Raw genomic sequence first — 26785 nt, forward strand, 5'->3', positions numbered from 1 at the left:
AAACCATGATTCCTGCCTAAAATTCAAGCTTCCTTTTTTGTGAAGTGCAACGACTTCTGAGGGTCTATTTTTCAGGGCATGTCACAGAACCTAATTAGCATCGTTCCTCACATTGGACACCTTCCGGCTTTTATTACTCCATGAAATATAGCTTGGATTCTGCCTATGGTATTTTTTTTTAAATATATATATATATATATATATATACACATTTTTCTTACAAAAATAAATTTAGGATTTTTTTTAATAATAATTTTTTCCGTAGAAGTTGGTTTTGACTTGTAAACATGTTTTGCTTTTGCTTTTTAAATTAAGATAAAGTGATCTCAAAGTACCCGTTCCATCGCAAAGTGCTAAGACTTCTTTGTTTTTTTTATTTTTTATAATGGTTTTTTATTTTTATTGCTTTTTCTGCATTAAATAAACATCCATCTCTCCCCCACCCCCACCACTCAGCCCTCCCCCCATCACACACTCCCCTCTCACTCCCTCTCCAAAATACATTCGGCCAAACCTGCTCTTGCTTTGAAAGTAAAAACAAACACCAAAAGGAGGAAAAAAAAAAAAAAGAGAGAATCTAAAAAGTGCTTTCAAAATAAAAGGACTAAAATCTCTTTTCATTTCAAACTGTGCATTTAGAAAACAGGTGACTGGCTGAAAGGTGCCTTTTCTATCATCCTCTGCCAACCCGGAGGGGGATGCGCTATCACACACCCATATATTTATCTTTATAGCCATATATCATCTCTCTATATATATATTTAGGGATTAGGGGCTGGGAGTGACCAGTGGGAGATGTCTGGGCTCATACTGCCGGGGCTGCATGCTGCCGGCGAAGCCGCTCGTGGCCCGGCTGCACGTGACGTGCACCGATGTAAAGTCAGAGCTCAGCATGTGCCCACCACCCACCACCACCAGCACCACCACCCACCCACCCACCCTGGCCGCCGCTGCCAAAGCAGCCTCCAACGGCCCCGCGGGCGCCGCAGCAGCAGGGGCCAAGCCCCAGTGGGGTCCGGCCGCTCGCTCCCAGCCCGTTGCTCCCACGGCAAATATATATATATATATATATATATATTTTGGTACGGAAAGCGGCTGCCAGGCGCCGCTCTTCCTCGCAGCTGGCGAAGGAGGAGGAGGAAGAGGAGGAGGAGGCAGCAGGCCCCCGGCAGCGGGGGCTTCCAGTGCCAGCAAGCCTGCTAAATAACGCAGCGCCCGTGTGGCCGCAGCCCCCGGCATCCCCCCGGCTCACAGCCGGACCGCTCCGTTCTGCCCTTCCTGCTCTCCCTGCCGGAGGCCTCCTTCCCCTTTAAGGGAGACCTCAAATAACCTTTTTTTTTTTTTTCCCTTAAAAAAAAAAAGGGGGAATCTGCCATTTTTAGGCGCTTTTTCAGGCATGTGGGAGCACTGCTCTCTTATCAAGTGCCTAGAAGCTCGGGAAAGGGGGGGGTTATCCCCTGTCCCAAGCCACGGGGATGGGTGCAGAGGGAGGACCTGGTGCTGCCGGGCAGGGAGGGCTGCAAGTGTTGCCCCCCCACAAACACACTCCCACCCCACGCTGCCCCCACCCCGGCGGGGGCGCCCGGCGGGAACCGGCCCCGCGAGCGAGGCTGAACCGCCCTGCTTAAGGCCTGCTTGGATCACCCGCCATCCGAGCACTGATCCCTGAGGGTTTCTGGGCGCTGGGGAGGGGATGGGGGCATTGGTGGTGGTGATGGTGGTGGGGGGGTGTTGTTTGACTTCGGCGCTGCCGCGCGCTCCCTCCTCCGAGCCTGGCTGGAGCGGAGCAGGGGGGACCCGGAGGCGACAGCCAGCTGGTAGGAAAACCAAACTTTAGATTAAAGACTAGACAAAAATCCCAAAAATCCTTTTTTTTTGGGGGGGGGGGGGATTTAGAGATCCCTGTACAGAAAAGACCATTTTAAGGTCTCGACCCAGAAAACCTTGCACTGCTTTATCTGCCTGCCAAGGAGACTAGGTCACATTTCTATAGCGCCAGAGACTCGCCCGATCTCCAAAGCCGCCTGCAAACACAGCCTCATTTTACAGCCCAGAAAGCTGAACCTGCAGAAGAGAAATTATTTCGACCCAAGGGCACACATGCTGATTTAGCATCAGAGCTGGCCTATGAACTCAGGAGTCCCGGTTAAGCCGACAACATGAGCCGCGGGTTCCTGCCTGGGTGTTTCATGCCTGATGCTGAGCAACCCTGCAAAATCCTGTTTGTCCACTCACATGATTCGGCAATTTTCTACGAGCTCTACCTCCAGCTCCCCTCTCGCCACCAAGAGCCGGTTTGGCACCTGGACTAGCTCTTAAGGGCCCATCCCTACCCCAAAATGAAACCAATCTGTCCAGTGTGCTGGAAAAACTCAGCTCAACCCCAGGATGCACCAATGACTGAGCGTCTCATGCTGCTGGAGCTGTAATTCTGCAAGGACGGAGGGGAAAATGCTGCACCTGGTCCTTCCCAGGCCAGTCCTCTGAGGCACCACATGTACCGCCCGCCCTGAAAGAGCCCTTCAACTCCTACCATTTTTTTTTCTATTTTTGCTTTTTTTTTTTTTAAATAGATATCTCTCTGAAATATTATTATTTTTCTTTTTTTCTCTTTTTTTTAACGTGTGTCTGGACACAAAATAAAGCTTTGGATTTACATGGAAGCTCCTTTCCATGCGACAGAGCCACTTTCCATCCCCACCCCATGCTTCCTAGCAACTGCCTTTCAAAGAAAAGGTCCTTGGCTACTGAGGGATCCTCAGAGGAGCCCTAGTTACGATGGGAAGATTGGAAACATAATATATATATATATTTCTTTTTCTTAAAAAAAGGGAGAGAAACATCTTTAAAGAGAAAATTGGAGGAAAAGTACTAACTAGATTTTGTGACACTTTGTTTTGTTTGTTTTTGGTTTAGGAGAGTCCTTGCGTGTTACCCTCAGACGACCCTCCTGCTACATTCAATCTCGACGCTTCATTATTAGAACTATCTTCAAAGTGCTGCTCTTGGCCGTTTCTCTCCACGGTGTCCTCTGACTCCTGACTCTCCGCGCCGGCTGGAAAGCTCCCGTCTTCGGCGCTCCCCGGTGGGGTAGGCAGGCCCCCTGCCTCCCTCACCCGGGGCTTGCGGCCCCTCCTGGATGGGATGCCGTTGCAACCATCTTTTTTAAGGTGCCGGTGCAAGTGGTCAGATCGGACGAAAGTCTTGAAACAGCTGTCACACTGATAGGGCCGCAGGCCGGTGTGAACGCGCATGTGGTTCTTCAAGTCGTAGTTGTGAGCAAAAGCGGCTCCGCACTGCTGGCACAAGTATGGTTTCTCCCCTGTGTGTTTCCTCATGTGAACCTTCAGCTTGTCCTGCCTGCGTGGGAGAGAAAGGACAGGGGAGGGGAGCACGTCAGCAAGGGGCCGGGGCTGCTGCGTGCGCGCTGCCGCGCCGCCGGGTCGCCTGGCCTTTGCCGCAGTCCTCGCACCCCTGCGCAGCCCGGCTAGGGGGTGGCCTAAGGGCGAACCAGTGCTCTCCCGGCCCGAACGCAGCAGCCGCCAAAGCCCCGCGGGTGCCGGCTCCAGCCCCTCCGCTCGGACCGGCTGCAGGGAGCAGTGGGCACAGGACTGGCGCCGAAGTCAGGCTGCCATGCGCAGCCGTCGCATCGCTCCCACTCTGGCGGGCTACCGAGAGCCCGCAGCTCACTGCAAAGAGCAAAAGGCAACTTTCCCTGAGCAAAATTTGCCATTGCCTAAAGCATTTGCCAGCCTGCGAGAAAGGAGCTGGTGCAGCTCTTGGCAGAGGCAGCGTTACAAAACCCGCTGCTCCAGCTAGCGTGGTGCGAACCAGCGGAGGGCAGTTTCAGCAGCTGGGCCGAGCGCCAAAATGGCCACGTGAGCCCGAGTTTCTTGGTTCTTCCTGGAGGGAAAAAAAAAAAAAAAAAAACAGACACAAAGCATGCTGCGAGGCAGCAAACACGAGCAGGCAGCTAGGGGTGCCACCGGCCGGGCGAGCAGGCGAGGCGCGCGCACGGGAACCACTCGAGCGTCACGAAACGGAGCCTCCCTTTCGGCGCCGCTGCTGCCAGCTGCCTCGGAAGGGCAAAAAGCCTCCGCTCTTAAGCGCCTGCAACCCAAAAGGCGGTGTAAAGACGACCTGCAGCCCAGCACGCGGCGGGGAGACGTAGAGGGGGAGCCTCGCCCACGGGAACAGCGACTGCTGCCTTTCTTCATCTAGGAACTGCAACAGGCCACACCGAGCCAGCACGAGGCACCAAGTTTTCCCTAACGCTTTGGGAAGGATTAGAGCATTGAGATTGTGCCTGCTGCTAGCTTGAAGGCAGATCCCCAAAGGGGCTGGAAAGCTGGCCCAGTTTAAAGCAAGCCTCGGGGTACAAGCAGTAACAGATTAAAGCAGATTTTGTTCTGCATTTGCTTCTACTAAATTCATTTTTCCCGTCTTTCAGGAGACTGAAAAGCAACGTCACACCAGGTGAACCAGGAAGCGAAAGGGACAAAAAAAAAAAAAAAATAAATAAAGCGTAAACCTGAAGGGTTTTCCGTGAGCCTGCCAGGGCAAGGGGATGGAAAGGGAACCACCCAGCGCCAAAAGGCCAGGCGAGCGGAGGAAAACACGCAGCATTAGCAAAGCGAAGCGGGAGGGGAAAGGCCGGAGCCGCAGGCGAGGCGGATCCTGCGCCCCTCCGAGACGTAAGCCGAGCCTTCTCTCGTCAGGCCTTGGGTGGCCTTCAGCCGTCTTCCTCCTCTTCCTCGTGCCTTTAGGCCTGAGAGCTCCTCAAGGGCCTCGATTCTGAAGCCAACCACGATACAGAGAATTATCGCTGACGCGGTGCGCAAAGTTATTTTTAATGAGTTGCCTTTCACCGGCTGATGCTTCTTCAAGGACAAAACAGCGAGCAAACACAACCGAACAACAAAACCACAGGAAAAGCAGAAGTGCAGAGCACTCCGTCAGGTTTACACCCTCCTTTTTTAAAAAAATAAAATAAATAGAAAAAATAAAATAAAGCTTTGGGGGCCTTCCAGGCAAGGCACAGCTTGGATACTGTGGGAGAAGCGGCAAAAGGCAACCTATTCCCACTGCAGAGTGCAAGGATACGGGGTTGACGGCTCAAGCTTATTAAAAGGGGCCAGGATCCCGCAGCGAGTGGCGCGAGGGGCGACGATGGGTCGGCACAGCCGTGGCACCACCGGCAGCGGTGAACATGAGCTAGAAACCAGCTGTGATTTTGGGCTGCAAGCTCAAGGAAGGTTTTCTGTGAACAGCGCGTACGCCTGAGTCAGCACTTGTGAGGTCAGTGAACGGCTGCCATAAGGGGAAAAATAATAATAATAAAAAAAAGCAGGACCAGCAGCAGGTCTTGGCCGGGCAGGCGTGAGATAGTGCAGGCAAGGAAAGCACAGCTGGGCTAGTGAGGTGGCGAACAAGGCAAGAGGCAGCTTGGGACTGTCCCGATCGGGGCTTTTTCGTGGTCAAATACAGGCTTGCAAGGGGAGGAAAGCAGCAGACGATTTGGGCCTGGAAACAACATGGCCCCGGCCTGTTATGAAACGGCCTTGTTTATAACTTCAGGCTGGGATAAGGACAAAGTTTCCATCCCGTTCTCTGCATTTAAAGAAAAAAAAGAAAACACACACACAAGAAAAGAAAAACTTTGTTTCTTCTGCGAGCCGAAAGGGAACCGGTGATGGGTCGCAGGCTGAAATCCAGCAGCAGCGCAGCGGGAGGCAGAGACCAAAAAAGCGATGAGGTGGCACTGCCTCACCGAACTCCTCCTCCTCAAAAAGGAGGAAACAAAAAAACCCACCCCACCTTGGCTCTGCCAGGCAAGCGATGGCTGCCATAAATCTCCACCCCCAGTGCCGCCACCTCCAGCTTCAACGACGTTGTGCCAGGGACCTCGCGGAAATCCCGGCGCGGGAGGCGCCAGCTTCTCGCGGGAGCGAGAACCTTGGCCCCGCCAGGTGTGGCGAGCGGACGGTCACCGGGCCGGATCCGGCGGCAGGGCGTGCACGCCCAAAGTACGGGCGGCCCAAGGGGGCCCCAGGCACCAGCTGTTCCCCTCCCGCCAGGGGCAGTTCGGGCACCGGGCAGGGAGGAGGTACCGCCACTGCCAGGGCCGCAGTGCCAGCGCAAGGCCCACCGCCGCGAGCCAGCGGGCAGGGCGGTGGAGGAGTGGTATAAAGCTGGCACGCTGCCCCCCCTCCAGCATTATCTGCATTCCTCAGCTATCGAACCTGGGTCTCCTGCCGCTGCCTGCCTGGGTGCGGCCCCCGCGCGCCCTGCGTCTGGGCACGGCTCGCGACGGACGCAGAGGGGCCTGCCCTTGGTGTGTGTGTTGGGGGGGGGAAGGCGGGTGGAGAGAGGGGGCCGGGTGGGCAAGACGACTGCGAGGCAGCCTCACAAGCCCCCCCAATCCTGCCTCTGCCCTCAAATTTTGAGCCAGCAGAAGGGCCTGGCCTGTCGTCTTCGACTCCCACCTCCGACAGCTCAGAAAGCGCTCAGCAGCTCGTGGGTCGAGGCTCAGGCGCGAGGCAGCTCCTGAGCCCACCAGAGCCCTAACTCCGCGACCGCCTCTCTCCTTCCTCCTGCCCACGTCCTGAACCTGCTGACTTCATGCTGCAGCCACTTTTCTAATTTCCATCAGGCCATTCGCAGGCGGCAATGGGGGCCGCGCTGGCTCCCGCCTCCCCCAGCCCCCACCTCCAGGAAGCAGCTCCCTGGAAGGGCCGACCTGCCCTGGAAGCAAAGCAGTCAGGCACTTGCGAGGCTGGGAATATTTAAGTATGCAGAAAGCAGGCGGAGCAGGCTAGGCAGTTTGGCTCCTTTGTCAGCCAGCCCACACAATCTCTTGGCACAGCAAGGACGGACCTGGGTGGAACCGCCGCCTTCAGCCTTGCACTGTAATCACGGACACGAAGACTAGAAAGAGGAGGACGCGCTGTAACACTTGGACTAAAGTGAACAAGGAGTCCAAACAATGTCCCCTTTCTTCGGCGTTCTCATGGCAGAGGGGAGAGCAGAGGAACCCTGATTAGAAATGGTGGCGAGGCAAACGCCCCCAGGGATTTGTACCGAGTTCCTGGATTTTTGAATTTTTCTTAAGGCCTGGGGTCAGAGCACGAACACATGCGAGCTCAGCAGGTACCACAACGATCCCATCCCCTTGGTACGGTGGCAGCAGCTCAGCTCACGATGGTTCACTGGGAGAGGACATTAACAACGCAGAGTTCAGCCTGTTCCTAACCACCTGGCAAGACTACTAGCCATGGACATTTCAATCATCAGATAGAGCCACTTCTAAACTACTTTCTAATCCTTGCCTCAATCTGAGGCTCCACGGCCAAAACCAAGCACTTCAGCCATGATGAAAATACAAAGGCCTGTGCCTCCGTTTCATTGACCGCGTTATTTGATCTCTGCAGAAGCCTGGGTCTGGCCAGGTTTCCAGGAAAGGTCAGCAACTCAGGACACCTGAAAAGGTGGTCTTTCCACAGTCCCGGGTATTAAGAAAGGCCCCTTAAGACATCTCAAGAAAGAGTCAGACACCCAAATTGCTCATCTCTTTGGAAAATTCTGGCCTTTATATCCAACTCGCCTGTTAAGGTGAAAATTAGTCAGTGCAGGTGAGTGGGTGAGTTAAAACTGCGCAAGACTAGCCCCATGCTGACCCCCCGGCAAAGCAGAGAGACAGTTTTGTGCGATGTCCCCTTCTCCCCCATCACAGCAGATGCCAGGGTGGTCCACTCCCACCCACTCCTTACCTGGTGAATCGGACTTTGCAGATGTTGCACTCGTATGGCTTCTCGCCAGTGTGGGTGCGGATGTGGCGCGGCAGCTTGCCAGCCCCCTGGATCACCTTCTCGCAGATGGGGCACTTTTGGAATGCTTTCGCTCTGATCTTCTTCTCGACCTTCTGGGACCAGGACGGATACACGTCGCTCTCGTTCGAACTGCCGAAGTATTTCAAGTAATAATCCATGACCCCATCGTCTTCCTTTCGGTCGTCCTCCCCTAGCTGTTGTCTCCCCACGGAGCTAATCATTTGCTGCAGCAGGGCGCTAGCAGCCAAGCCATCCACCTCCCTTGCATCAGTGTCCTCTGTCTCTGCTCCAGCAGGAGCGAAGCTGGGTGAGTCGCCAGCTTCCTGCTGGTCCAAAGGACCCCCTGGAGTCGCCTCCTCTTCTCCTGGTGTCTGCAGGCCACGGCCACTGTAATGTCCATTCTGAGAAGGTGAAAATAAGGATCCAGGGGCCTCCTCCTCTTCTCTGTCCAACCACATGGCTGGGTTGCTGTCGGGATCACAGTCATTCACCTTTGGTCTTTCGTTTAGGGGGGCTTGCGAGTAGAAGTCCATGCCATTGCAGTCTGGCTCCTCCTCTTCCTCTTGGCCTCGGAAGTTCAGTCTCTGAAGGTCTCTCAACTCTTGGTTGGTCCACGGAAAGCTGCCTTGGTGGCCATTGACTGGGTTGCTCTGGAAGAACTCCAGGTACTCTTTTGCTCTGAGATGGTTCCTTTGATCAATTTGATCTACTGTATCCATCTGGTCATTTTTGGCCAGAATCTTCCTGTCCAGGAGATCCGTGCAAACATCCCTTACCGCTGGGATCTCCAGTAGTTTGGCGGCATTGAGGATGTCATTGACGTTTGAAGTGCTGACGGTAAGGGTCGCGGTGTAAGCGAACTCCAGCAGAGCCGACAAGGCGTCCGCACTAACAAAGTCTATCTCATACACGTTTTGCTGGTCCACCACTAACCCTGAGGTGAAGAGCTTCTTGAAGTACTGGCTGCACGCTGCCAGGACGGAGCGGTGGGTGGGGAACTCCTGGCCTTCCACCAAGATGACCACGTCACACAACAGCCCATTGTTTCTCTGCTCATTCAGGCTGCTAAGGATGTCGCTGCTGTGATCGGGGAACGGGATCCCTATGGGGCCGTCCACGCCACCCGCCATCTTTGACGCAAAAGGCTACAGAGAAGAGAGAGAAAACACAATGAATCACACAAGCCTTTACTGTTTGGAGACATCTGCATCACTCTCAAGCTCCCAACACAGAGCTTAAAATTACCCATTGGCCCCTGGTGTGTGCCAAAACCAGTATACTCTCTACTGGGCACTGAGGCAGGACACATGCCCCCCGGCCTAAACATTTCCAAAGTAGTCATGTCTGCTGTCTTGCTGGGAACTTAAAATATGCCCACGCTGGCAAGTGAGGACAGAGCCATGCTCACCTTCACTTCTGGAAGGAGGAGGAAGAAAAGGAGGAGGAGAAACACAGCCCAGGTACTCTCAAGCAAGAGTCTGGAAGAACAGCTGAATTAGCACAGATCAGGGCCAGAGTTAGCCAGTCTTGGCAAGGCTTGGTGCTGGACTAAAAGTCAGATATCATCTGGACCAAGCTGGCAAGTGTGCTTGGCTGTTGGCTAGCCTTGCTAGCAGACCCCAGCCCATTTCTTGGTGCAACCACACCTGGAGTGTTTCACAATCCCACCATCTCTACCAGAAAGATCCCCTGCTCATCCAGTCTAGCTCAGGACAGCTAAGCTCCTGACACAATCACACCATCACGGCAAATACTGTTCCTGGGGTTCCAGGGCACACAGCATCGACATCAGCAGCAAGAGGCCAGCAGAGTGCTGGTACTGTCCTTGGAGAGGGCATAGCAGTAAGCCCAGCACTCAAGGGCACCGGTGTGTAAGAAGAGGGGAACACAGACCACAACAGCCTGCTGCTGAAGACACTATACAAAGAGCCAAGCTCAGACACTCAAAGGCTCTGGAGTTCCCATAAAAGGGGCCTGTCTAGCAGAGTTGAAAAGAGACAGTAGTTAATCTTGTGTTAGGCAGGTGGGGAGAAGAGAGTTCACAGCTGAAGCTGCTGTAAGTTTTCATCATATAACAACTCTCAGCATTTTGGGTTCCCAGTTCTGCACCCACAACACAGTTCCACCAGCAGCCTCTCATTCAGCATTTCCCTCCCCAGCATCCTGCCTGCCATCACCCTTGCCGGGTCCCCTCAAAGGGTGCTCTTCCCATGCCAGTCCCAAGGTGCTCTCCCAAACTGCCAGCAGGTCCATGGGGTGGAAAGGATCCAGACCCCTTGCCAATGCCCTGTGCACCTGGGCCATCCCAACCCTCCGCCAAGGCACCAGCTGCACCTTCCTCAGAGACCTCGGCAGTGGCAGGGGAGGAAGCGAGAGCAGCAATTTGGCTGCTCTTGAAAGTTTCATGAAGCGCTGACAGCAGGTCTGGTGCTGCCTGAAGGCCCAGTTCTCGCCCCCCACATGCCAACCCCATAAATGCTATTCACCAAAAGCAGCAGCTCCTTTTAATATTGAGGTGTTTGGCAAAAAATAAAAACAATAAAGAATCACTGCTGATGCGCTAGCATGACAAAATGAATCCACTTGACTTTCAACATATCCTCTCCTCAAAGGCTAAAATACCCAAAGCAAACTCAACAGCCAGGTGTTCTCGTGCTCCCATTCAGTGAGGACACCCTTTCGGCAGCAAGCTGCCAGCTATGGGGCCAGGGAATGAGATGTAACAGCAGAGTGAAACACAGGCAGTAATGAAACCTGTCTGGCTCCACCACACTCCGCAGATCCCTGACCAAGTCCCTTAACCTCTCTCAGTGCAGCCTTCTGATCTCTAAAATGGGAATAAAGTTCCTCTCCTCTCCATCTCGAGCAGCAAACCCTGGAACCCTTGGAGCCAAGATGCTCTCTGCCTCTAGATCAATATAGTTGTCACAAGAGCAGCACTGGCAGTAGTGGCATTAATGCAAACAGCAGTGCAGCTGCGCACAAGTAAGAAGGCTCACGAGCCACCGTAACACATATCTAAGTATCAAAGTCCCCAGTTTATAGATGGGGAAACCAAGGCACCAAGACGGGAAGTGACCTGCCCCATGCAATAGTGGGGTGAGTCAGTAGCACATCCAGAGCAGGATTAATTACACAGGAAGCAATTCATAGCGCTACTTCATAGCATCAGCAGCTAGCAACCAGCCACGGTACCTATGATTGCAAAACAGTATTCATTTCCCAGTACACCCTCTTCCCCCCTCCCCAGTTTTAGGCTTGCTAGTATCTCTCTCAGTAATTCTCCACACACCTTTTAGTTTTTAAAAGCTTTTTTTTTAATCCAAGGAGAGAGGAGTTTATGCAACTTCTTATTTCACAAAAGGAAAACAAGACAACAGGAGAAGATCATACCACATTTCCCCTGCCCCCACCCAAATACTTGTTGGAGAGGGACATCCAGCCAAGCATGGAGAGAGTTAAGTGACACCCTACTGGAGAAATCAGCAATGGGAAACTATGCAGTTCCAAGTCTGTTTTAATAGAGACCATGAAGTACCACAGTAAAGCAAAACTCTCAATATTAAACAGCAGTAATGCATAAATCAGCCTTAAGTGCTCCAAAGACTCACCATACAAATGAGCTGGGGGGGGTCAGGGTGGGAAGGAAGCTCCAAAAGAGCTGGGATAAATTCCCAGTAAAGTCTGTGGAAATGCTGCCACTAACCCCAATCACCCAACCAAGGCCTCTTCCTGCATGCTGGGTGCAACCACCCTGGAGCAGGAGAGCTGCAACCGCTCACGCCACATGTGGCATTCCACCTGGTGAGACCAAAGGCCTTCTCTCCACCCCAGTGCAGTTAGGACACCAGCTCTGAAACACCAGTGCAACAGTAGGCTTTGAATTCAAAGTCTTTTCATGGGTTTTTAAAAATAAGAATACCTGCTTTGGGAGGAAAAGATTGTTTCAAAACTAGCGTTGCTCCAAGCTCTAACATGGGCTCCATGGGTGACCTTGGGCAAGGTCACTTCATCTCTATCTACAGAGAGTATAAGCGATCCTTCACAACCTCACGGGGTTTTGCTTTTAACCAGCAGTCCCAGCTGTGAGCTTTTCAGCTACAGCAGTGGCAGCCTTGGCATCACTTGCCCGAATCCCATCAAGGGTAATCTCACAGCTCTGCAGAAACCCTACCATCCTCAGCCATCACTGCACGGGCAAAACAGCACACTGCTCCCAAAAAGCAAGACTGCTACCTCCGCCCACATCACAAGTGACATTAGAGTGGCTTTTTTTTCCCCCCTTCTTCTTCTTTTTTTGACCCCCTTCCCCCCATACATACACTCACTAAAGAGAATTTGAGCTCTGCAAAGCCTTTTGAAGCTTCAGGCAATAATCTCTTGGGCAGCCAAGCTTCATCACCAGAAAAACCAGGCTTTGGTGGCTGCACTGCCCAGCTCCAGGGGTGAACGGGGGGCCTTGGGAGCAAGTCAGGCTGTGCTGCTGAGAGTTAAGCACCACGTGCCCAGGGCGGGAAGCGGCTGGGACAACCGCGGGACAACACAGAAAGGGCTGCACGGTCACAAGACCACCAGGGGCTGGCATGGAAAGTTGTACAATTTTGCAACTCATTCTCCCCGCACAAAGCGCCTTTTGTATCCATCCCTGGTTCAGGTTTACAGGGGCCGAGACCAGCATGGGGGTGAGTCGGCTATGCTCACAGGGGAGCCACCTCGAGCCTGAGAGGAACAGCCTCGGCACTGGGACACTCAACCACCAGCCAAAGGCCACCAAGCTGCTTCCATGTGCATGGGCGTCAGGCTCTTAAGCAGAAATCACATGCCGTTCCCTTTCCAGGGGGTTGAACAGCCAGATTATTCAGGCATACACAGGACCCAAGTGCTCAGAAGCTCAGTAACGAGATACGGAGCCTTTCACCTCTACAGGTTCAGAAAAGCTGCGTGGGGCAGGAACAGACACAAGGTGTAATGGCATTTTAGCGGGTTGGATGAAATACACTTGGAAAGGAGCTCCTGATGGAGAGGTGATAAGTGAGAAAAGCCATCGGCACTGCTGCCAGATAATCCCCTTGCTGGCAAGTATAAGGTCTGAATGGGCCACCAAGGGGGAACTTCAACTAGTAACCTAAATTTCCCAGGCAGCTCTTTTCTCTCTATACACACTCCAGCTGCCTAAAAAACATTATACACTTGTTGCCCTAGACTGCGTGTCTCAGCGCTGTTGCAAAGAGGCCACATTTCACCCCAAAGTGGCTGCGTTTCAGAAGTTAGGAAATCGCCCTCATATAACTTGTGGCAGTCGAAGGGATCCTGTCAACTTGAAATACAGTCAATTTGAAAGAGATGGTTCACAATAACACAAGAGCTCTCAAATCAGCCACACAAGCAGCAAAGTAAACTAAGGACTGGCCTGCTCTTTGTTTCTTTCTTTCTTTTCTTTTTTTTTTTTTCTTTTTTTTTTTTTTTTAATAAAACTGGCATAATAAAACACACATCCCTAATTACTTGGCTCTCTTTTATCAAAGCAAAGCCTATTCTGCATTGCCAAAATGACAATATAACTGAGCTTCAGTTCTGCTATCACCAGGTTCCCAAGTCAGTCTGATACAGAGCCTGACTTTATAAAGGGAAGAATGTCACTTTTTTTTTTCCTGTAAGAAATGCTGTTGAGTATTCAGACAAGCAAAGAAATCCTCCTTGAGCTATAGCTTGCAACAATCTTGGCTGTTCTAGGACAAACCGGGTTCATCCTGAGGCCGATTTTAATTTGATGCCACCCCACAATGTGAAAAGCTTGCTTTATTTTCTTAAGCTAAAAGTTATCAACTCACTCCTGCGGTTTTGTCTGCTCGGTCTGAAAGAAGAGCAGGAGACAGCATTAACTCCAACGCCCTCCCTCGAGCCCCTAAGCACCCTAACACGATTCTAATTGATTGCCATTGAATCGGCTTCTTACAGGAGTTCTGGAATTTGACGTTTCCATTCAAACAAGACGACCACATTAAGATGGGATCACAACCAAAACTGCTGACAAAACACTTCTTAATTACTAGTTTTCCATATACCCTCAGTGTCCCCCCCCTTCCCTTTTACTTCTTTGCAGTTATTTAAAATTTAGCTGGCTGAACAAAGGAACCTGAGTAGCTAAAAAGGGCTCTGAAATATGCAGGTATCGGGTGTAAGAGTGTAAGTCACAGCTGGTTGGCCAGTAACAGCAAATGCTTTCAACGTGCTCTTCATCCAGAAAGATCCCAAACCACTTCATAAAGATGGGGCTCTCCCTCTCCGGCGAAGATGCCACTCACTCCAACAATATGGACAAGAAGCTTTTACTAATATTACACACTCACTCCGGACAGAAAGGGAGAATTATCGTCACCTTATCCACCGAGCAGGAGGCAAAATGGCTTTAGGGCACCGCATCGCTCCAGTTTGCAGTGCAAGGTTTCTTGGGAATAACTGCATTTGGAGGTCCGAAGGCACATGGTGGTTGGCCTCCTGCATCTCCACACACCCAAAGAATGGTGATTGCAAGTTGCTATGTCTAATTTCTCAGAGGAAATGCAGATATTATAGTATCAGAGTGGACTTTGCAGCAGCACTGCTGCTGCGTGCTGCAAAAGAATTATTAAAAATGTTGCTGTTTAAAAAAAAGGAAAAAAAAAGAAGAAAGAGTCAGTGGTTTGCTGCCCAAAGTCCAAACATTATCCTATCCCTCACTCACCACCAACTGAAGAAATGGGCATTTTTTCCCTATGAATAGCTCACCCCAATTATAGGTCACACAATGCAAGGTCTTGTCTCTTCAATTTATATTTTGGGAGCAACCATACCAGTTCCCCCTTTCCTTCTTCCAGCTGTGTGGACATGTCTGCGAGCCTGGATCCCTCGAGATAAAGCACAGCTCTTGGGCCACATGGAGCATGAGCCATCTTTGCCAACACCAAGCTCTGCAACATCGCAAGGACAAGCCCCAGCAGGCCTCTCTCTGCCCAGGATCCACCCTAAACTATGCAGAGGCCTGGGGAAACAGAGCTAGCACGCAGAAGCAGTAAGCCAAAAGGTGGGAAGATGGTACGCAGGAGGAAATGAAGGAGGGTGTTTTGCCTGCTTGGTAGAAGTCACTATTTCAGCTACTCTATGGTGCTATTAAAATTCAACTGCTCTCCAGAAGGAATGTGCTGTCGGCAGTTTAGCGTCAAGCTATCCGAATTATGTGGACCTGCAAAACAGATGCAAGTTCTTGAGATTAAAACCCTCCACATCAACAGGAACGAACAACATATTTTTTTAAAAAAAGAGTTTTTTTTCCTCCTTTTTATTTTTAAATATCCACTGCTTTAGTAACACAGCAGGAAAAAAATCCTTCGTGCTGCAGAGGTAATTGAGCTGTCTACAGCAAAGAGAGAGAGTTCAGCTTTCTTAGATCTTAACTGGATATCACATCCGGGGTAAAACAGAGAAGGATACACATGGCACGACCACGCAGCTACTGAGGGAAGAGATCAGAGCACAACTAGCCTCCTGCAAATATCTGTGGCCTCTTCACAGACAAAACAGCTCTGTATTCTGCCAACGGGTATCCCCTCTAGCCCCCCATAAATCCCCTTCTGAAGGAGTCAGCTTTGGGAAGCCTCTCACGCCCTCAGGCCCAGGCCACAGCTCTCCAAGCAGGCCCTCAGCTACCCGTAGCTCCAGTTGCTGGATTCACAATGTGAATGCTTGTCTGAGGAAGGAGTCTGACCGCTGTCAGGCAGATCTAGCGAGCTCCCAAGTTGGTTCGGGGCTTCCGCTCATGCCTTCAGGCCAGCCTGCTGCACCACAACACGGCTATGCTCTTCGCAACCACTGGTCTGCGGAAGGAGGCTCGTTCGTTCACTTGGAGCCTTCCAAAGAGCCGAACACGGCAGAGTTTTCCAAGCAGCATGCTTCAGCATCTCAGGCTGAACGTAGGCTAAAAACAACTAAGATGCTGGCACAGTATCTGATAAGACAGCCAGAGCTCCTCGGTTACAGCAAGCCAACAGCCCTTCCTATCAACCCAACTTGATGAACTCGCATCTGCAACAGGTAAGCAAAACAGCCGGGACTTTTCTTGCCACTGCCAGGCCTGACCTGTCAGCAAAGTCTGCTTCTCCCAACTGTCTAGAGAAATGTGCCTGGGCAGCACTGGATGCTCCAGCGCAGTCAATCCTTGTTCCAGGAGAGCTTCATACCCAACCGCTATCCAAGGTAAAAGGAAACCCTCCCCAAAACCTACGGATACATTAGCTGCTAATCCCTCAGCACGGATCAGCAAAGCTTTCCTCACCTGAGAAGAGCTTTTTCTTCCAAAGCACTTTACAAGCCATATATCAGCATACCGGAAACACCTTACACGCCACAGAAACACAACAGTCTCTGGAGCGAGACACACAACGATTTAGCTGCACAGAGGTTCGGACAGGAAGGGGGAGCGGGAGGAAAGGAGAATCCCACATCCTGCTAACACTGCCAAGGGAACTTTGGGAGGAAGAATATATGGTAATTGCTCCAATTGAAGTTTAGACGGAACACTGCAATTGAACGCCTCTTGGTCCCTCAATGAGTGCCATGGGAACTTCAATGACCACAAGTAATAAAGAACCTTGATTTTATTTCATATTAAAAAAAAAAAAAAAAAAGATTACCTCTAACAGCAGAGCGTCAGGAGGAATGAGCAGCGCCAAGAGCTGGCTTTGCCATGGTGCTCTCCACTCCACAGGCTGCCCAAAAGGGGCAGCTCTGCAGAGCTGGTGGAACAAGGACAACCCTCCCTTCGACTCCAGTCAGCCATTTCCTAGCTCAGGAACGGCTGCATCCTGTGCTCGTTCAGAGCAGCCTGCGTAGGTCTGATATATTTGGCAGAGCATCTGAATCGGTCTGGAAGAGCTGTATCTAAGACTTGGGATAGAGAAGTCCCAAACCCACAGTCTGCGTTATGCCAGCATTACAGCTCAAATATTAGAACTGTGGTAGGCAGATGCCAGAGCTACAAAATAACCACCAGCAGAAACCTCCAGCACCAGGCTAACAGTGAACATCACGCAGCCACACTCGGCTGGGGTTTGAGGGCAATTCAGCAGCGCCCCCTTTAGCTCGGGTAAATTTTGACAGTGTAAAGGAAGGAAGGAAGTGTACAAGGAACCGAAGGGCAACTTTGCAAAGACACCTTGACTGCTGAGCAAGGCCTGTTTGCGTGAAGCAGCTATCCATGCTGTGGTAGGGCAGCGCCATGATCAGAGCACAAGGAATCGGAACTGGGACTCCTGAACCCTGCCGGCAACTCCAGGTTGCAGAACAAGTGGCAGAGGAGAGAGCGCGAGCATGATGAAGCAGGGAGATAATTACTACCTGGTTGGAGTTGGTATCAGAGGTTCTGTTAGGAGTTAACGAGATGTTAGAGGTCTGTGATTCCTCATCGTGGTAGAGGAGATTATTAGCGACTCTGTTAGAGACCATCAGTAAGGCAAAGGCTTGTTGCTCTTCCTCTTTGCTTTCTGAAACTGTTCAAATTGAAATGCTTTTCACATGATGGCCAAGGAGAGAAAGGACTGACCGGAGGAGGCATATGGCCAAGGAAAGGACAGGTGGAGGAAAGGGCTCACACCTAAAAGGTTAAACATCAAAGTCAGGATCTGGCTGTCCAAGTCCTGCTCTGACCAGCTAACGGACCCTTCAGCAATCCCATCCCTGCTGCTCCTCAGTTTTATTTTGCGTTCCCCATTTAGACTCAGGATGTGGACCTGAACTCAGACCCAAAACGCAACTGTAATACAAACAATATTACTACTACTAACAAAAAGAATTAAACTGAAACAACCTTGAGCAAAGGGAAAGTCACTAGCAACGACTCCCTGAGCAGGATCCACTCCAACATACCCCAAACACTTTTGGTGGGAGTGCATGCTCTTCACCTCTCAGGATAAGGCAGATGTTTTTAGATAACACTAATGGGGTTCACAGCATGGGAAAGAGAAACAGTACAGCTCTGTTTCCAAAGATGTTGGAGGCTAACTTTTATGATCATGGAAACAAACAGGTGATGACCACACTTCATGCTCTGCAAAACTGCAAACCTTTACTGATGTCTATAAATGGGAAGAGATTTCCTTCCAGGGCACAACACAGACCCACGAAGTGTAAGGAGAAGTTCAGTTTCCGTTGCAGCATCAACTACTGGCAAAAATCAGAAGCAGAATTAGACCTTAAGAGATGCCACTAGTCTGCTCCTGTGTGCTGTATCACACGGCAAGATGGCACCATTTGTCCTCTGCCAAACCCGCTAAGGCACATCAGACGGAGGCAACCTCCATGCAGGAAAACACAAAGGCAACCCAACCTGCCAACTCCATAGAAATGGTCCTGCACCAAATCAACATACAGCCATTTTGACCACTGACAGTAACAACTAGGACATACTAAAACTTCTCTCATGTTGCAAGGTTAGCCTTAACTGGTTACTCCACCCAGACCTCCTTGCCAATTTTCTCCTTTGTCATCAGAGACCATATTTAATCCAGTAGGAATGTGCCTTGATTCAAGACTGTGTAGTAACAGATTCAAAGCCTGTGCACGCATTGAGCCTCTACGCGCATATGGATTTACTTTGGTACTAAAACCCCTCTATCACCCACACCACTGCACTGCCATGTGCTTTCTCAGCAAGAGGCTTTCAAATATGGGATGGTCAGTCCTGAGCCGATCAAGGGCAGTGTCTGTGCTGGGACTGCCACCTGACAGCAGGGCTCTGCACTCACAGCCATGGGGTAACCCAAGTTTCTCCAGGCTGGGAGATGAGCCAACACCTACCGCTGAGGTTGACAACTGCCCGGTCGCCCTGGGATCCTGCTGCAGACCCAGCTTTGCTCCAACCACGGGAGCGGTGGCACTTCAACGAAGCTGCAGTTACCTCGGACGTATGAATTATTCCCAAGCCTCCCTCTTGCATTGGTCTCTTCGAGCTATGCAGCCCACCTACATCGCCCGCAGGCTTCTGAGCATTTCGGAGCGTGGTTTATGGGGTCGGGAAGGGCAGCCACCCTCGCATTAATGGAAAATGCCTATTTTGCTGCTGAATCAAACTCTTCAAAAGCCAAGCCCGAATGTGCCCACATGCCTGTTGCTGCAGCCCTCTAACAGGTTCTCTTCCACATAACTCTGTTGTTGCCATACAGCAACAGATCAGCTCCCTGCAAAACCACAGTGGGTTTTCAAGAAATCCTGCAGAATACCAAACCCGCAGTATTCAGCCCCTAGTTCTCTTACATACTTTTGAAAGCCTCAGAAGTTACATACGAAGGGAAAAACAAAACATGACACTACATTTGTTTCAACCCTGCTTTGAAGAACTCCCCTTTGCTTTGGAAGCTCAGCATATCCGGAAGAGGAGAATTTCTTTCTAAACCTGAAAGCTCCATAAACCCGGAGGCAACCAAGTCCTATGCAGAAATAAGCTGCCAATATTTCAGAAAGGCAACACAACGCCCCTTTGCCAAATGAAGCGACTGAAAACGCTGCACTAAAAACCAAAACAGCCTCCAGCATTAACCCACTACTCAGCAAAACACAAAACAAAGGAGTTGCCCGGCAGGCCACTGCAGAGGGACCTAGCACGTTTCGAAAGGAAAAAGTCAGGCAATGCATTCCAGCCGCTCAAATCCGGATGAAAACAAGAGCCTCTGCAGGTCGCACTTTCACTCCCTCCCTTTCAAAGGCAAGTCATGAACACAGAGCAGCAAGGGGCCAAATCTTGCCCTCTCTGCTCAGGCAAAGACACCCCCCTGGGTCACCACGAGCCTTTTCTCTGCGTAAGGTCTACAGAATTTGGCACCTTTGGACTAGGCACCTTGCCCTTATATCCACACGCATTTCAATCTCATAAACTAATACAGCAATAATTACGCAAATCCCAACCCCTCCGCCCCATCTCATACCCCTTCCACAGCTTTTGCCAGCTCCCCTGCACCTCCCCAACGTGCACCCAGCTCTCCAGAGCCGCTCTGACACCTGGCTCCCCCCAATCTTCCTTCCTCCCAAGCCCCAAAGTCAAACTCAGACCCTCTTCAATGCTGTAGCCATTTTACAGATTGCCCTGCGCAGTCCCAGTGCCCCCCCCCGCACCAAAACCCTTCCTCTAACAAGCATGACGCTTCCTGTCCTGCTCCCCCTGCCTTCAGTATTTCTATGTCTGAGGTCTAGCATTAGTTTAATTGCCTCAAATGGCACCTCTAAGACCAGTAATCTTTTCCATATCAGGAAGGAAAAGGGGGGGAAAAAAGAAATAAAGAATAAGATTGGAGTTTTCTGACAAAGCAGAGCATACTAGGCAGGACTGTCACTTATGTAATTCCTAGTTTGTGGATAAACAGATAGCTCTCGTCTTGCCGTTTCCGACTCCACGCGACGTGTAAAAGCAAATCCCAAGAGCAAGCGTGCCATACAATTCATTCCCGGGAACGCTGCCCTACCATGAAATTTCTTCCCTTCCCTCTTCAGCGCACAACCCGATAGCAGGGGTACGAAGGGAGGGAGCACTGAACCAGTACCGCGGGAGCTCTGCCTGTTGAGGCAGGAGCCTCTAGTAAGCAGAGAACAGCAACCTGTAGCTACAAGTCTACAGAAAACGCTTGCCCAGCTCGGCGATGGGTAGGCACTCAAACAAACAAACAAACAGGAAAAAAAAATCTACTTATTGGTTTCCAGTTTGCCAGTGGGAATTAAGTAGGTGCACGAACCAGGAAGCAAATGAAATGCTCCCCAACAGAAAGCACAAAGTTCAGGCACAGTCAATCAAGAGGGAGTTAAAGGACTGTTTGGGGGCATCATCTGCTAGGAGAACCAGGGCACCAGTCCTTCCTGAGGCAGCGAGAGGATTTCACGCGGTTTCTGAGGGGCATTACAGAACAGCAGCAGTGGAAAGCAGAATGAAAACAGTCCTGAAGGTGCTAAACCTTCACAGGCAAAGAAACCACCCACCAGGTGCCAGAGTGGCAACTTTCAGTCTGGGTTCCTGGGTGGGGTGAGGAGGAAGCAGGGAGAACAAGGGGAATCTGCAGGTGACTTCTAAGGCACGAGTGAAAAGTATTCGTAAAAGCAAGGCTGTCGTCAGGGAGATCACACTTGTGACAGCCAGACAAGACCGCATGCTTGTACACATTTTTTAAGGGGTCCGCAAAGCAAAGGTGGCTGAAAGCCTCTGTGCCAGTGGATCTGCAGTTCATCTCACCAACGTGGCCTTGGCTCCCACGTGAAGCCACAGGGCAGCTCACACCAGTTTCCAGTTTCTCACACCTTGTCACATTAAGAGAGGACACTGATCTCTATAGCTTCCTTCCATCCACAGCCAGGGCCACCACCTGGTATCTCAGAGGAAGATTCACAAGTCTCCAACACAGCAGGGCCCTGAGGGGAGGCATCCAAGGGTCACTTTGGAGCCCACTATGACTGAAGGCAGAGAAGAGACATAGCTCCATTCGCGCAGCGAAATAAAACATGTCTCAGCTTTGCTACAGGAGCCAGCAACGACACCAGGGTGGCATGGAAATCGAAACTGTGCACAGAGGGAAGATGAGACGGCCAGGGAGGCTGACAAGAAACAATCGTCCCTGGATACTCACAGAGGATCCCAACGCGCTTGTCTGACCTCATTTACTCCCACTCTGACGTCCTACTGGAGCTCCTCCAGGGTTAGCAGGACACTCCAGGCACAGGTACTGAGGACTGACACACCACTGACTGGCTTGGCCCGCGCCAACCAGAAGAGAGCACTAAACACAAAAATGTGCCAGTTTGGATCAAAGGGTCATGGGACTTGGTACAAATGCTTCTCTTCATCCTAGATACCAACTTTCTCTCTTCCTTTCTCTGGATTTTATTTATCAAAATGCTTTTAATTACAGATCGAAGCTAGTTTCTTCAAAGTTGAGGTTAAAGCTGGTTGAGAATGTAGTTAAAAGCAACTGTTTATTGCTTTAACTAAGGAAGATAACAAGTAGGAGTCTAATTGTTTGTCACAGAAGTCTTTTCTTTCAGTAAATGCAACATCCCGCGACTGGGAAAAAACCCTCAAGTGTCAGTTTTAATCAAGATTAAACCACAGCTCTCAAGCATTTCAGCTGTGGCTCAAGTGCAGACATGGAATTTCACAGGCCTAAATTTCAAGGCTGCACACCTCTGGTGGGGAATTTGATTTTACAGATTTAAAGCCTGGCTCAGACAGCACTTTTTCACTAAATGAGGTTCTGGGTGAGCCAGTAAGTCCAGCTAAAGTATCACAACATCTTGATATAAGCATGAAGTTCTTAACCCATTTGCATCCCTTGCCGAAATCCAGTTTCCCACGCCTGGGAAACAGCTATAATTTTCAATTCTACTTTCAAAATCATGAAACACAAGCGAACCCACTGCATTCACTGCACCAAATGAATTCCACGCAGTAGTGGCTGGCCAGCACCTCTACAAAGCCTACCTTCTCTTTGAGCATATGATATGGCTAAAGATCATTAGTCCAGTACCACAATGTGCAACAAGGTGCAAATAGGAGCAAAAAAATAAAAACAAATAAACAAATAAAAGCAAAAGAGAAGAGTTGTGGATCAGCAGAAAATGAAGAACTGCTTGTATTAACCACCAAATTTATTAAGAACTCTTACCTTGCAAAACCCTCCCCTGAGTTACTAATGCAATTAAGGCTTGGTGGAAAAGTCCCACCGTCTCATCCATGTTTGGGTTGTGCCTCTTCACTCCTTCTTTCCCCAGAACAAGCCTAAACAGGGGCCAGAATGAATATTAAACAAGAGCGGCTCCTCTCTAATAAACTTTCTTTTTTAAAAAAAGAAAAGATGTTTGAAGACAACATCGCCAGCAAACCACCTAAATTCTTATGCCAGCTTGTCTCTTCCTGATCAGCCCTCAGAAGCGCCCACATTCTGCAACTTTCAACCAGAACCAGCAGAAACATTCAGAAATAGAACAAGATTCCTCTTTTTAAAAAATAAAAACAACACGACTTCAAAAATCATGGGATGACCTTTCGGCTCTGCAGCTATGCTGCACACAACTTCAACCCTGGTGAGATTGTAAATTCTTCTAGGCAGAGACCTTCCCTGCAGATGTCTATAAAGTACTTATTATATAAGCAATAGTCTCAGTAGCCAAGACAATTAACAGCACAAGGATCGTGGCTAATCTTGAACGCAGCCCAGCAGCAAACTCCTACCAAGAGACCACTGCAAGCAGAAAGAAACTTTTGCTCTCTGGCCTCCTACAGCTCTGCAAGTAACAGGACCTTCTGGGAGAGGCCAGGAGGCTTGCTAAGAATATCAGATAGCAAAAGGAGATAGAAGCAGTCATATCGATCGGCAGTGTGACATAACCGTAACCGGTAGTTTAAACATATAAACTCAGAGATTTAAGAGTTCTGGAAAGAGGAAGCCCCTGTATGCTGGGAGTCCTGCGCTACGTGCGGGTCCAACAAATTAGTTAACTTTCTCCATGCTATTGAAACAACGTGATTAACAAAGCCTTTTCCCCCAGGTAGCTGCCAGCTTGCCTCCAGTTTCAAGCCATGGTCACCACAACAATTTGCTCCCGACACTGTATCTCCTGCAATCGGCCTCACAAATGCAGTGCTCCTGGAGAAACTTAGAACTGACTGAAGGTTACTCCATCTCTGGGGCTCAGCAAGGGAGCTTTGGATACTGACTCAAGGCCTGAAGCATAGGCTTGATTCACGACCCACCACTTTAAACTCAAAGGATTCACTGAGACCTCGTGAGGGGGCCAAGGGAGGCAAGGAAGCGTCAAAACACTGGACGAGCAGCCAGGTGTACCCTCGTGCTCTTGGCAAAGGGAAGCAGCGCCTTTGACTGCCAGCTGGGTCTCCACACAGCCTCCGCAGCAACTTGCCTGCCCGTACTGCCATGCAGGTCCAGCAGGCCAGGAGAGAGGCTTATGCTGCACAGCTCTTCCATGGCTCCTCTCTGGGCAGAGCTGAGCTGCTGGCCTTCAAGGCCCCGACAACCGCGGGTGGATTATCACTGCCAACGGCCGCTTGCTTTCTGATTGCCCTCTAGCCCTGCACTCCACGGGCCATGCGAGTTGGGGGGGGGGGGGGGGAGAAGAGAAAGGTGTGGAAAAACCCCACAGAACAAAACTCGGCCGACAGCCCCCAGCGAGTGGGGCTGGCCTCCCCCACCGCCAGCCCCAGCAGCTGACAACAGGGGAGGCCGGCAGGGAGCGAAAGCTGCAGCGGCCACCTCGGGGGAGAGGTACAGAACCACCCCCCCCCTCCGGGAACGAGGCCACTAGGGGAAGCAAGGGGAGAGGGGGGTGAGCGAGCCGCCAGCCTGGCCCGGCCCGCCACCCCCGGGCTCGTTCCACGCCGCGCTGCGGCCTGGCAGGACGCAGGCCCCGGGGGACCCCACCCAGCGGCCAGGCCCCCCCGCCCGGGGTCGGCCCAGCCCCGCGGCCCCCCCGCGGTGGGGCCCACAGGGAGCCTTTGGCCAGGCGCCACGACCCCACCCCTTCCCCCGGGCGGGCCGCCACCAATGGAGGCCGGAGCAGGCGGCGGGGGGAGGAGAAGGGCGGGGAGGGGCCGGGGGGGGGGGGGGCGCAGAGACGAGGCCCCGGCCCCGCGGCCGCCACCCGCGCCCTCTTCCGAGTAGGCCGCGCCGAAGCCTCGGCCTCGCCTGGCGGCGCCGCAGGCTGCCCCGCCTCAGCCCCCGGGCAGCGGCGCCCCCAGGCAGGGGCAGGGGCAGGGAGGGGGAAGGCGGAAGCGCGGGCGGAGCGCGGGGGGGGGGGAGGCCGCGGTGGAGCCGGCCGCGCAAGACACCCGCAGGCCGCCCGCCTGGCGCGCCCCCCCCCCTTCCCCGCCGCGCTTGTCCTCGTCCACCCCCCACACCCCGCGCGCCGCCCGCCATTGGGCCAGGCGGCAGCGGGCAGGCGCACCGCGCGGAGGGCGCGCCCCGATTGGCCCCGCCCGCTGCCCATCAACACGCCTCCCAGCGGCGGCGGCCGCGGGGCGGCCCGGGAGCCGTAGTCCGCGCACCCATTGCACCTGCAGGGCCTCGCGCGGCGGGCGGACTACGACTCCCAGGAGCCCCCGCGCCGCGCCCCCCCCCCCCGGCGGGGCCTTTCCTCCCCCTCCCCGCTCTGAGAGCCCCCCCAGCGCGGCCCGGCCAAGTACAACGTATGCAGCCCGGGGGGGGGGGGACAACGCGGGGGGGGGGGGGGGCTGCACCCTCGGGCCCGGCCCAGCCCGGGCCCCCCACCCGGGCCCAGTCCCCTCCACCCCACGGCACGCTGCGCCCCCCCCCCCCCCCGCGGTCATGCCCCCCCCGGGGAGAACTTCTATCCCCCACGCACACACCTCCCCCCCAGCTTTGGCCCCCCCCCGCCCCCAATGGACTCCCCCTGCCCCTGCCTGCCCCCCGCCCCGCTGCCCCCCCGCGCGCCCCTGCCCCCCCCGCTGCGCCCCCCGCTCCCCCGCGGCGCGGGCCGTACCCGGGCGGGGGCCGAGCGGGTCGAGGCAAGCGGGCCGTGCCGTGCCGAGCCGAGCCGAGCCGGGCCGGGCCGGGCCGGGCCGAGCCGTGCCGTGCGGGCGGAGCAGGCTCTGGCCGCCCCGCGGGAACTGCTCGCCGAGGCCCGTATGCGGCTCCTTCCTGCTCCGGCCGGGGCCGCCCCGCTCTTAAAGGGGCCGCGCCGCCGCCGCGCCCCCCCTCCCTTACCCCCCCCCCGGCGCGCGCGCGCGCGCCACCCTTGCAGCGAGCGCGTCGGGGCTCAGCGCGCGCGCCGCGGGGACACGCGGGACGAGGGGGGGGACAGGGGGGACGGTGGGATACCCCTCCCCAACACGCTCCCTCACACACAGGTCCATGTGCCCACACCAATCCGGGTGGGGGGGGGGAGGCATCAGCCGCACCTCCCCCCCCCCGGGTTCCTCCGTGTCAACCCCCCCATTAGACCCACTCACGTGTCACCCCTCCCTCTGGGCCCACCTCGTATCCCCAGCTCCATCCCCCTTGCCCCGCGCGCCACCCCGGTAAGGGGAAAGGAAGGCTGGGTTCGCCCAAGGCCGCCCAACAGCCTGCAGCCCGCCCAGCTGGGGACCAGGGAGAGGGAAGGGGACAAACCTACCCGCAGGAAACGCCGCCTCCGAGGTCTGCCCCGAGGCCACAGCCCTGCCCGTGGCTCCCCTGCCAACTCCCGTGGCCCCCCAGTTGTTGTCCCCCCCCGCCCCGTCCAGGCAACGGAGTTATATGTCCCTTAGAGTTGCCCACCCAGCTGCCCACCATTATGCTCCAGAGTGAACAGCTCCCTCTGCCCTAGTTTCTGCAGGCTGCTGGGCTTATGCACATGAAACACCCACCTAGCCCAGGTGAAATTTAAAAGGACAGCTTGACTGAAAAACAGCTAAAGAAAAAAAAAGGAAAAGAAAAAAGGAAAAAACTTTAATGAAATACTACCGAGTCTGGTCAGGTCCTACAGCAGGAGCTTGGTGGGGCTGGGAGCCTGTAGTGGGGATGGGGGGGGGGGAAGCGAGCTCCTGCCCCATCTGCCACGGCCCCAGGGAGACCCCCCCCCAGCACCAGCGCAAGGATTTTACCGTTTCTCCCCCAAGCACCACAGGAATTTCACCATTTCTCCCCCTTTTTCATCGCCTCGCGAGTGAGACGAGGGCTCCGCATGGGGCCTTCACCCCCACCCACCTGCCCCGGCGGGCCCTGCAGTCTCACGTGCGCTCTGCGGACACTGGGAAGGCTTTTAAAGCCTTTCGGTGTCACTAGCCCCATTTTGCAGATGGGGAAACTGAGGCAGCGAAGGGAGGAAAAACAAGCTGTGAGCTGAGCTGTGACAGGGGCCAGGGGGGCCCTGCGGGCGCACTGAAGGGAGCATGGGGGCACGAGGGCTGCAGCAGGTGCCCCAAAGGTGCCTCT

The 26785-nt window shown here is 53.1% G+C and overlaps 1 protein-coding gene across 1 annotated transcript; it reads right to left on the reverse strand.

Annotated features, from left to right (window-relative positions):
* Window positions 1–949: 949 nt before the first annotated feature.
* ZBTB7A (zinc finger and BTB domain containing 7A) lies at window positions 950–25460 on the reverse strand. The gene is made up of 3 exons (XM_062596168.1): window positions 25353–25460; window positions 7770–8974; window positions 950–3360 (listed from the first exon to the last, which is right to left on the reverse strand). The coding sequence occupies exons 2-3, from the start codon at window positions 8957–8959 to the stop codon at window positions 2913–2915; spliced, it is 1638 nt and encodes a 545-aa protein (XP_062452152.1). The 5' UTR covers window positions 8960–8974; window positions 25353–25460; the 3' UTR covers window positions 950–2912.
* Window positions 25461–26785: the final 1325 nt, after the last annotated feature.

This window comes from Rhea pennata, chromosome 27, assembly GCF_028389875.1.
Source record: "Rhea pennata isolate bPtePen1 chromosome 27, bPtePen1.pri, whole genome shotgun sequence".
NCBI classification, from domain to species: domain Eukaryota; kingdom Metazoa; phylum Chordata; class Aves; order Rheiformes; family Rheidae; genus Rhea; species Rhea pennata.

Excerpts from the sequence above, each read along its gene's own strand:
- ZBTB7A (XM_062596168.1), bottom strand. The coding sequence starts at position 8,959 with ATGGCGGGTGGCGTGGACGGCCCCATAGGGATCCCGTTCCCCGATCAC. Across the intron at positions 3,361-7,769 it reads TGCAAAGTCCGATTCACCAG|GCAGGACAAGCTGAAGGTTC; the intron begins GTAAGGAGTGGG and ends TCTCCCACGCAG.